Source organism: Lepus europaeus, chromosome 21 (assembly GCF_033115175.1).
Source record: "Lepus europaeus isolate LE1 chromosome 21, mLepTim1.pri, whole genome shotgun sequence".
Lineage (NCBI taxonomy): Eukaryota > Metazoa > Chordata > Mammalia > Lagomorpha > Leporidae > Lepus > Lepus europaeus.
In genome coordinates, this window is record NC_084847.1 from 15437566 (window position 1) to 15449636 (window position 12071).

The following is a 12071-nucleotide window of genomic DNA, read 5'->3' on the forward strand; positions in this document are numbered from 1 at the left end:
AGCCAGGAATTCCATCTGGGTTGTCCACACGGGTGCCAGGAGCCCAAGGACTCCCAGGTGCTTTAGCAGAGAGCAGGGTCAGAAGCGAAGCAGCCAGGGGCAGGGAGCGACCCCCCCAGCCTTCTAGTTATAGCTCTACCTCTTAGGAGCCATGGATCCCTGGGAAGGTCTCTCTCAGACTCAGTATGCCCACCTTGAAAATGGGCATGGCCACATGGGACACAGAGCTGTTGCAAGACCCAAATGGAGTTGCCCCCCCAAAGTGCTTTACAAGTGCTCATGTTGCACCAAGGCCTGGGGGCATCCGAGACGAGCAGTCTGGGTTTCCTCCGTCAAGCTGGCCTGCGAGAACCTTGCTCCCCTTGGCCAGCATGCCCTGGGGTGTGGGGCCGGGGGCTGGGACGGGGTGGCACACCGCAACCTCTGTTTTCCCGTTGCCAGGGCAAGTTCATCCGCATCAACTTCGATGTCACCGGTTACATCGTGGGCGCCAACATTGAGACCTGTATCCTTTGCCTGGGCCACTTGGGCCAACCCCCTGCACCCCCTGCCAAGGCCCTTGGGTTCCTTCCGCGCAAACTGTCCTTTTGCTGACTGACCCTCTCCAGCAGGCCTTGTGGGGTCCCCGGCCAGCACCCCCCAACTGTCCGTGTTTGATTCTGGATTGACTCTCCCCAGCTGAGTGACCATGTGCCAGTGACTCAGCCTCTCCGTTTCATCAGTGAAATGGGCATAACAATACCTCATTAGATGTTGTGAGAATAAATTGAATTAATTCACATAAAGCTCTTAGTGCCACACCAGGGACAGAGCAAGGACTGGATGAGCATTGGCTGTGATAGGATCTTTGTGAGCACATTATTTTTTTTTTAAAAGAAAAGTAAATATTTTTATTTGAAAGTCAAAGTTAGGAGCCAGCGCTGTGGCATAACAGGTTAAGCTGCCACCTGCAATCTGGCATCCCATATGGGTGAATCCCAGCTGCTCCACTTCTGATCCAGCTCCCTGCTAATGCACCTGGGAAAGCAGCAGAAGATGGCTCAAGTCCCTGGGCCCCTACACCCCCATGTAGGAGACTCGGATGAACCTCCTGGCTCCTGGCTTCAACCTGACCCAGCCCTGGCCATTGTGGCCATTTGAGGAGTGAACCAGTGGATGAAAGATCTCTCTCTCTCTCTCTCTCCCCTTCTCCTTCTATAACTCTAACTTTTTTTTAAATGAGAAAGACAAAATTAGAGAGAGATACGTCTTCCATCTGCTGGTTCACTCCCCAAATGACCACAATGGACAGGCTTGGACCAGACCAAAGCCAGGAGCTTCATCTGGGTCTCCCACATGGGTGCAGGGGCCCAAGGACTTGGGCCATCTTCCACTGCTTTCCCAGGCCTTAGCAGAGAGCTGGATCGGAAGTGGAGCAGCCGGGACTTGAACCGGTGCCCATATGGGATGCGGGCACTGCAGGAGGCGGCTTTCCCTGCTGTGCCACAGCACCGGCCCCATCACTCCATTCTTATGGAGCTGCTGTCCAAGGCCAAATGGCGAGTCTGTGAGCAGCTGCACTTTGTAGCTGGGAAGTCGGCGGAAGTAGCACTCTCCCAGAGCAGCCCCAGGGAACTGGCAGAGCCCTCTTCTCAGACTCGGATGGCCAAGTGGGGCTCAAGGGCTGCCCCAGACACCCTGAGGGTGCTGCCAGGCGCTTTAGAAAGTTCATGGAAAGTGGAATTAAAGGCGATGGTTACTTTGGTGCTAAAATTTTTTGAAAACCTTCTTTCTCTCACAATACACATTTTTTAATGAACATTTTAAAGATCCCTTGTAGACGTAGATTTCAAAACTCTTTGGCACCAAAATGCACTTCCCTCTTAGCTCCGTTTCTGCTCCCTTTGGGAGGCACCCTTGTTTGCAATCCAAGCACGGTGCTGTCTCCAAAATCTGGAAAATTCTGGAACAACTCTGGCCCAAGGCTTGGGAGAGAGACTTGGAGAAGTCTTGCTGCTCTTTAGTAACCACTAGCACTTGATGAGGCATCTGTAGGGGGCGCCCTGTGCGCCCCTGGCACACAGGATCTCAGCTAATTCAGGCCCGGGCTCTGGGAGGTGCGGCTGGCTGCTCTTCAGTGGCTCCAGCTGCGTCCCGAGCCCCGCCGGAGCTGCTGCAGAGCCAGGGTTGGGGGCTGCACGGTGAGTAGGTAAAAGCTGACTTGAGACGTAGAGGCTTAGCTTGCTCAGCACGGGCAGGCTCCTGATGCCCCGCGAGGCCAGGTACCCTGTGCCGGCTGAGACCCCCATCCTGGGGCTGCCGAGCCAGCCCACCCAACCTGCCTTCCTGTCTCAGAGCTGGGCTGGCTCCAGGCCTCCTTTCCTGTGCAGACAGCACACCCTAGGCAAGGCGCCGAGCCTCAGGCCGTCACTGCATGTTCCCCCGTGTGTCTTCCCAGGTCTCGCCAGGCTCCTAAGAAAAGCCATTCTCTGGCCCCATCCCAGACCTGCGGGGTCCTGTACTAGGGGGCAGAGCTGCAGCAAGCTCTCTCCAGAGAGGCCCCGTGGGAACCCCTGAGAACCGGGGTCTGATGGCTGCGGATGGCCCAAGCTCTTAGCTGGTTTGGGGCTCAGAGAGGACAAAGTCAGCCGGTCCAACAAGGCACAGGCAGGGCTGCCTGCCATCCTGCCACATCCTGCCTGGGGCAGGGGAGAAGCACCTGCTGCAGCCGCCCAGGCTCCTGCCCTTGCCCAGGCTCTTGCCCTTGCCCGTGCTGTGGCACTCTGCTGTTTATTTCCTGGGTTGTGTGTAGGGTCTCCCTCCCCTCAGTCCCCTGGACCCCCTTCTGGAATGGGGGCTACTTCTTGGCTATGTGATCCAAGCCTCCGTTTCCCTATCTTGGACACACACACACTGTTGGCACTGGCTCCCGGCTGGTCTGTGAGAAAGTGCGTACCAGGCACTCAGCCTCAGGATGAACAAGTCAGAGCAGGCGACAGCTCGTTTTCAGGAACAGGATCTGGCGATGACACTGGGGGCATAGCAATGGCCGTGACCCCACTACCACCCTTCCTCCCACAGTGCCCTGTAGTCCTGTCTGCGCTTTTCCTCTTGGCTCTGTTCACCTCCCTTCCTTCTATGACTGGGGTCTGCCAGCAACACCCAGTGGTCCCACCTGTCCCCAGGGGTGATGACCAAAGTCTGAGGTCCCTGGTCCTTGGGACAGACTTGGGCCATGAGGCTGGGTGAAGCTCTGCAGCTCTCCAGAACTCTCCAAGGAGTCTCTCCCAGGCCCTGGAGGTTCCTCCACCAGCAGCTGGTTTGACAGGCATTGGGGCTGGGGACAGAGGGGACGTTGGATTTTGTGAGCAGACGCCTGGAGCAACCCCAAAGTCCTTAACTCCTCCCAAACCAGATCTGCTGGAAAAGTCACGAGCCATCCGCCAAGCCCGAGAGGAGAGGACCTTCCATATCTTTTACTACCTGATTGCTGGGGCCAAGGAGAAGATGAGAAGTAAGTGACCGGTGAGGTTGGCTGCCTGGGGTCCAGTGTTCGCACTTGAGAGTGATGGGTGACTGGAGCAGAGACTGGGAGATGTCTTGGGGCGGCACATGTACAAGTTCTCATCTTCAGTGAGTGAGTGTGGCTTTGGTTCCGTCATCTCATTTGTTGCGTGCCCACCGTGTTACCTTGTGCACATCAGCTCCAAGGAGACATTAGGTCACTCGTGAGTCATGTCCAGGTAGATGGTAGATCCTTGCCTTCGGTATCAGTGTATCAAACTTGCATGTGTATAAGATGCATTCTGGGATTTGGAGAGGCAATTGGGCTAAGCACTTCTCATTGCACTTTCTTTTTTTAAAAAAATATTTTATTTATTTGAAAGGCAGAGTTACAGAGAGGGACAGAGATCTTCCATCTACTGGTTTACTCCCCAGATGGCCACATGGCTGGGGCTGGGCCAGGCTGAAGCCAGGAACCTGGAACTCTACCCAGGTCTCCCACGTGGGTGGCAAGGACACAAGCCCTGGGAGGACCATCTTCTGCTGCCTCCCCAGGCACATTAGCAGGGAGCTGGATCAGAAGCAGATCCGCAGCTGGGACTTGAACCAGGCATTCTGATATGGGATGCTGGTGTCCCAAGTGACAGCTTAAGCCCCTGCACCACCATGCCAGCTCCTCATTGCACAGGTGCTGAAAGTGACTCTGGTGGCCTTTGTAGGACGCTTTGTGAGGCTGACAAGAGGCCAGAGAGTGAATCCTTTAGACTTGTGGCCCACCTGTTCTGTGTGGCAAACACTCAACTCTGCCGCTGTGTTAGCCCACTGCGCTGCCACCGTGTCCCCAGAAAACCGTGTTTACACAAACGGGCAGCAGCTGGAGTTCTCTGAGCGCTCCTGTAGGGAAGACATTTTTTCATGTGGATCCAGTATTCTGTGGAGTAGACTCAGTAGTGAGTAACAGGTTCTCCACGCAATCATCTACTGAGTCTTCATAAAAAATACAAATCTCATAAATGAAAGAAGGGACATATCAGGGAATACAGGTGCCTGGTAGAGTTTGCACTCTAATCCCAATGCAGACTGGATGCACTGTTGTGTGATTCTTCATTTGTTTGGGTTACTATGATGGCTGTGATGGGGTGTATTGCAGGACTCTGCCACTAGGGGGCACTGTTCGCTATTTAAATCTCCATGGTGCTTGGACTGTAGATGCCCAGTGGATGTTGCACCCATAAATAGGGTACCCTTGGCAGTTAGAGGGTGGGGCGCTCTGCCGTGTAGCAGCCCAGGACAAAATGTTGACATCCCTCGTCCCTATGTTCTCCCACGGTCAGCCGCTTGGTGGTCTGGCCATGGGTTCTGGTTTTGTGTTGTGTTTCTGGCCCTCCAGAAACTAAAATAAAATTCCTTGGGATCATTTATATTCTTGATGATAGAGCTGATACGAAGTCAGGCTCTTGCAGAAAATCAGACGTCTGTCCATTTATCCTACCCTGGTGAGGCCTTGGCAAAGACCTCCCTCCTTGTGACTTTCATCTGGCATTTCACTTAATTCCAAAGCTCGAGTTAAATGGTGTCTTGAGGCGATTTCACCTCGAGTTTGTCAAGTAGCTTCCAAGGGATTTGACCCATGAAAGAACTTTGTTTCTAAAGAAAAGTATCACCCTGAAGTCTTTCCAAAAAGCTAATCAGCTCCAGCCCAATTAGAGGTTGGTTTGGAAGCGCACACTTGATACATTGGAGGGTGGTTTAAAAGCAAAGAGAGCAAGACAAAGAAAAGAAATTACAAATTGAAGGGTGGAAAAAGACTGAATAATAGCAAGAGAAATATAATGACAGAATATGGTTTTCAGAAACCAATCTTTAATAGATGCAGCAATATGAACAAGCAGGTGACAAATATTTTTGCTCAAAGGCCAGATAATAAGCATTTTAGACTTTGAGGCCCATATAGTGTCTGTGGCAGTGACTCAGCTCTGCCATTCTAGCAACATAGAAAACAGAAAAGGAACTCGGGGCAGCTGTTTCAATAAAACTTTATTTACAGAGACAACCAGAGGGCCAGATTCACCAACCCCTGATATAAGTCCTATCTATTGATTAACTAGCAGTAATTGAAGGAAAGGGAAAGTGGTGTGAGAGAGCTAAGTTTTCTTCTACTATATCAGGAAGTCTATAGCTACTACCTAAACTTGACATTCAGAAATAGCTTACATATTTATCATTACATTGTAATGTTATAATATATATTTATATTAGTGTATATGCCGTTGTGTATGTAGAGATACTGGTAACTACTAGAAGAATTAGCTAAAAGCAATAGAGTTACAGAGTTAATGTAGGAGTTGGAGAAGGCATATGACAGGCAATATTTTCATTATACACCTTATGGTAGTGATTGATATTTAAAATTCATATGCATGGATAAGATGGGCCAAGCAGGTAAATGAAGAATGAGCTACCTCTTCAGGCAGCTTTGTGGCTGAGGGCAGGCCGCACTTGGGCACTTGGGATAAAGACGCCCTGTCTTCCCGGTAGGTGGCAATCCCGAGTGAGGAGTTGTGCCTTAGCAAGCAGAGTCTATGCTGTATCTCGGTGGCTGGGCACTCTGGAGCAGTGCACAGCCTGCGCCACTGTCTATGGCCAGTGGTAGCTGTTGAGGCCATTTACATGAGGACGCAGGAGAAGGTTTTAAACTGTCCGTTCTGATGGCCCAGTCTTGAGCACCAGCCCCTCTTCGTCTCCTTCCAGATGACTTGCTCTTGGAGGGCTTCAACAACTACACGTTCCTCTCCAATGGCTTTGTGCCCATCCCGGCCGCCCAGGATGACGAGATGTTCCAGGAAACGGTGGAGGCCATGTCCATCATGGGCTTCAGCGAAGAGGAGCAGCTGTGTGAGTTTTCGTACCTTGAGCATCGGGGCTGGGCTCGTGGTCCTGGTACCCCTGGGGCTCAGTGGGGTGCCTTCTCTGTCAGGCTGCGTTTCGGAACTCTCCACCTCCTAGAAAAGGAAGGACGGTGGATTTTGCTGCAGATGGTGTATTGGTTTAGTAGGTATGGAAGATAGGGCTGTATCAGGGCCAACTGGCCCAGGTTGGCCTAAACCAAAAGGACAGTGATCGACTCCCAAATGTTGAAAAGTCCAAGGATTCTAGAGTCAGGTACAGTGGGATCTAGGATCTCCCCGGCTCTGGCTGGCCGGCTGAGGTTGATGTGTGAACCCCTTGACCTTGATAGCCTAACTCTGGACGGGTGAGGTTGTGGTCTCCAAAAACAGATTCTGGGAGCTTGAGGCAGAGGGGCCACCCTCATCAGGACCACGTGGGCGGGAGTCGGGGAAGGAGCGGTAGAGACGAAGAGCTACTGGGGCTCCTCCTGGAAGGGCAGCCCTGGCGATGGACCAGCCAATGGCCAAGACACCTGTGGTCCTGGGCCACACAGAGGACAGCTCGGAAGGATGCTCTGCTCTCGGTGCTGGGCTTCCGGAAACACTTTCTGTCCTGGGTTGGACGTGCCCCAAGTTCCAGGTTAATATCTTTTGGGAACACGAAGGCCATACTGTGGAAAATTTCCCCTGGGGCCCACGCCCACACCCTGGTGGAACGGGAGAATAGCACTCGGGTCGCCAACTGGCGGTACACAGTGAGCAGCGACTCCTCTACAGAGACTGTGGAGTCCAGGAAAGTTTGTGCAGGTGGGAGGACAGGCCAGTGGGTCTGTGGGTTTTGGCAAAGGGTCCCACCTCAGGGCCCCTGCCTGAGTAACCTGGGCTCTCCAAGACCGATTCACTGTAGTTTGGACATAGGTCAGTTTTGCTTCTAATCTTGCTTTTAAAAAAAAGGACAAATAATGATTAAGTGGTTGCTGTGTGCCAGGCACTTGATAAATTATTTTCCCTTCAAATATACCAAGATGTTCAGGGTAGTTTTATTTTGAATATTTAAAAATTGCAACAGACTAAAATTTGATTGATAGAGGATTAATTATCGTCCTTGTTGGGGGAAAAAAACAAATAAGCTGTTGAAATTGTGTTTTAGGAAAATACTGACGTGGAAATTCTTAGAGTATATGTCAAGTGAAGACATCGGCAACAAAGCAAAATAAGTGCTTTAGATGCTTTATTTAACATCACAGCCACCGTATGTGTTAGCTGTCGCTATCCCCAGCTTGCAGACGGGGAAACGGGTGCAGAAAAGTGAGGACTTGACCCCAGGATACACAGCAAGGATGGGACTCACTCTCAAGTCCCAGAGATCTCCCAAGCCCCGCTATTGCCAGGGTGGGGGGGATTTTTTGCCTTTAAAATTCTTTAAAAATCTGTGTAAAGGCCCAGACTGAAACTAAGGCAAGAAAGAGCCAAGACTGAGGCCTCATGTCGCTGGGCAGTAGACGATGCCAAATCCCGCCTGTTGCTGTGGATTCGTTCTGAGAGGAGGAGCGTGGAGGCATGAGGCATGGAGTCACCACACAGATCCAGGGAGTTGGGTAAAAGCAGGCCAGAGGCGAGCAGCCTGCAGACTCGTTTATTTCAGTTGGTATAGCAGCTTATATAGGGAGGCAGCCAATCCAGTCAAGGGGCGGTCTATGCCCTAACCAATCATAGACTGTTGCCAGGCAGTATCTGTTGCCAGGTAGGTTTCAAAGCCACCCTGTGTAACTGATGCTTGCTTGCCAGCGGCCATCTTGGCATGGCCTTCTCATCCACCATACCCGCCCTTGAACCATTGTTCCCCTCTCTGCTCTCCTTCAGTTCTTCTGATGACTACAAAAACAGAAAGTGGCAGTTTGGTACTTAGTAGGTCTTCAGCTCCTCTCTGGTCCTTGCAAATCCCCATTTTAACTGCAGAGGGCAGGCCCAAGCATCTAACTAGAATTTAATAATACTTGTTTCCTTGTATTTATTTTTGTAGTTATCACCAATTTATGGCCAGTGTAGCTGATTTTTCACTTAAGATAAATTTTCCCATAAAATCAATTGGAGGCAAGAGAAGGAAGTGAATTTAAAGAAAAAGCAAGGTAAATAATTGAGCAGACGGTCCACAGAGCAAGCGTTAAGATGCTGGTGTGAAAATGGTCAGTGGGCACAGGACTCAGACATGGACCAGTGTGTGCACCCTGGCTATGAGTCCAGAGCTAACTCCCAAACCTTCTGCCAAGGGGCCGGAGGAAAAGGAGTCAGACCCCAAGCTGGGCTTCATGAGACTTCGGATGGCCAGGGTGGACAACCCCACTACATTGAGTTCCGCTTGCTTGGAGGAACTGCAGATCAACCAAGTCCAAGAGAGAAACAGCCAGAAAGGGCCTCAGAGATGGTCAGTCCAGCTTCCTGCATCTCCTGGAACTCATCTAGGAAACAGGACTCACCCTGGGTTGCACAGAGAGACTTGGGGCCATCTTCTACTGCTATCCCAGGCCACAGCAAAGAGCTGGATTGGAAGTGGAGCAGCCAGGTCTCGAACCGGCACCCCTATGGGATGTCGGCAATGCAGGCAGCAGCTTTACCCGCTATGCCACAGCACTGGCCCCATGGTGACTTCTGAGAAGCCAAACTCTCAGAAACTTGTGTCTGAGTGAAACTGAGTCAAGCCTTTGTGTTAATCAGTCATCCATGTATCCACCCATCCACCTCTACCCATCATCCTCCATCCATCATTACCCATCCATCCATCCTGCATCCATCATTATCCATCCCATCCATCTCCACTCATGCATCCTCCATCCATCCTCCACCCATCCATCCATCCATCATTATCCATCTCTACCCATCCCTATACATATACATACATACATACATACATTTGTTCATCCACCACCCATTTATCCATCTACCCTCCATCTTCCACCCATTCATTCTCCATCCATCACTGTCCATTCTTACCTGTCCATCCATCCAACCCTATCCATCCCTATACACATACATACATTTATCCATCTATCCACCCATTTATCCATCCATCCTCCAGCCACCTGTTCTCCATTCATCCATCTACCTACCCTACTCCATCCATCCACCCTCCATCTACCCATCATCTGTCTGTGCTTCTCTCCATCTCCACTGTTTCTAGACCAGGCTTTGGGGACTCAAGGATAAGTTGGGCAGTCCCGCACCCTCCTTTCAGACCCAGAAGCTATGTTAGCAATAATGCGGGCTGAGTATGGAGTCAGGAGGGTTCCAGGTTGTCTGGGAACACACACTGTTTTAATTTGGAGACTCCTGGACAGCAAGGAGAAAATACGTCTACCTTCTTTCTCCTAACCTGAGCATCTTGTACACCCAACCTGCAGCAGAATATATTGAACAGCATAAGGTTTTTTAAATTTTTTATTGACATTATTTACATTTAGAAAATTGTATCGGTCATAAGGGTTCAGTGTGATGAGTTTTTATAAACTGAACACACCTATGTGAGTAGTACCTGTTGTAAGGAACACCAATCAGCACCCCCAGACACATTCTGTATGCCTTCCCATAGATTCCCTAGGACAACATTATCCTGGCCTCTAGACACATGGGTTAGTTTCTCCTGGTCTTGAACTTTCTAAAATGGACTTACCCCTTATGTTCTCATTTACATCTGGCATCTTCTGTTCATCCATGTCTTTGAGATCCATCAGTTTCGGAGTTTGTGGATGAGATTAGACATTCCCACTGCTCTGTAGCAGAGATGACTAACATTTCCTGGAAGGGTCAGATAGTAAGTATTTTAGCCTCCAAGGGCCACATGATCTCTGTTGAAACCGTTCAACTCCTCTATTGTGGCATGCTGATATCCAGAGACTGTATGTAAATGAATGGATGTGGCTGTGTTCCAATAAAACTTTATTTGTAACAGCAGTCAGTGGCCAGATGTGGTCCATGGGCTGTAATTCTGCAGTCTTCAGCAGAGAGTTAGAGGGTGGGGCTCCCTCCTGCATTCAGGAGCCCAGAGCTGAGCCTTCCCAGAGGAGACACATAGGGTGGCTGTGGGTCCCCGAGCACCTGGGTGTCGACATCTGTCTGATCCACACTTCTCTGTTCACTGCAGCTGTGTTGAAGGTGGTGTCTTCAGTCCTGCAGCTTGGAAACATCGTCTTCAAGAAGGAGAGAAACACAGACCAGGCGTCCATGCCGGACAACACGGGTACCTGCCCCTTCCCCAGTGACTGGCAGTTTGGTGGTGGTGGGGGTCATGGTCAGGCAGGAAGCCCCCTTGTCTGTGGCTTTGCTCTCCATGGATCCAGTTACTGCAGTCACCCACAGCCCCAAATCACAACAGGTTCTCAAAATAAGGTGTTTGAGAGAGGGAGTGTAACTTTATTGCAGGTACATTTATTATTGCTTTCTTCTTGGTTACTGTTGACCTCTCACTGGGCCCAACTTACCTTACCATAGGCGTGGATGTGTTGGAAAAGACGTGGTACATAGAGCACTTGGTGCTTCCTGCTGGGGGTCTTGGGATGCATGGATAAGTGGGGGTGATCGCACTTCTGGAATTTAACAACAGCTCGTTATTATCCTGGCTGTCCTCTTTTTTTTTTTTCTTTCTTTCTTTTTTTTTTTAAGCTTCACGGCTGAAGACCCTAAGGAGGAAAGCTCTCAAATCAGAGTATTTGTGGGTGGCGGGTGGGGATAGATCTCATAGTTTTAGATCAGAAAGAGCCGTGGGGTCCTCTCTTCTAAAACCCTCTGCTTACCTGTTTTGTTAAGTAGGTATTTCTTGAGCACCTGCTATGTGCGAGGCACTGAGACGCCACAGAAAACAAGACAGGAGTAGCCCTTCCTATGACACGGACGGTCTTGCTTGGGAGACAGAGCCCAAGTTTCACTGCCAAGTGTCAGATAAAAGACAACTAAATGTGAATTTCAGATAAACAGTGAACACTTTCATGATAAGTAAGCTTGATAGAATATTTGAACATAACTGTACTAAGAAGTGTCCTTGTAGATCTGATATTCAGGTAAACTGGATAGTCTGGGTTTTTCCCCTTCAATTAGACAATCCTACCCCTAGAGAAGCAGTATTTTGTTTGTTTTAAAGTATTTATTTTTATTTATTTGAAAGGCAGAGAGATGAAAAAAGAGGCTTAATCTGCTGGTTCACCCCTCAAAAGCCTTCAACAGCCAAGGCTGTGCCAGGCTGAACCCAGGGACCCTGCACTCTGAATTCAGGTCTCCCACGTGGGTGGCAGGAACCCAAATTCTAGAGCCTCCTGGAGTGCACTTGAGCAGGGAGCTGGAATCGGAAGTGAAGCTGGGACTCGATCCAGCCACTCTGAGAAGGGATGTCCAAGCAGCATTGTGGTTGTTGGGCCCATCACCCACCTCAGGATTTGATTCTCAAGGGGGTAACCCGGCTGCCACCATGCCTGCTTGCTGTGCCTGCCCTGAGAGCACAACTTTGCTCTCCAGTTTGCCAGCTCTGGTCCACCTGCTCCTGAGCAGTCCCACCCCAGGCTGGGCACTTCAGTGTCTAAGCGACGGGGAGATGGTCTGAGAACTGGGTTGTTAGTTGATTTCAGCATCATGTGAATATCGCAGAGTGTGGCCTTGTAGAAGCTAAGACTGCTCTGATACTGAGCTGCTTTCCCAGCTCCCTGGAACCCGCCC

At 50.4% G+C, this 12071-nt stretch overlaps 1 protein-coding gene across 2 annotated transcripts in view; it reads left to right on the top strand.

Annotated features, from left to right (window-relative positions):
* The window catches only part of MYH11 (myosin heavy chain 11), a 106454-nt gene that overhangs the window by 54479 nt on the left and 39904 nt on the right, over positions 1 to 12071 (top strand). For both annotated transcript variants that reach the window (XM_062180504.1, XM_062180505.1), the window contains exons 7-10: positions 442 to 505; positions 3395 to 3493; positions 6235 to 6378; positions 10510 to 10605. In XM_062180504.1, the coding sequence (XP_062036488.1) occupies positions 442 to 505; positions 3395 to 3493; positions 6235 to 6378; positions 10510 to 10605 (403 nt within the window). The remainder of the gene's footprint in view (positions 1 to 441; positions 506 to 3394; positions 3494 to 6234; positions 6379 to 10509; positions 10606 to 12071) is intronic.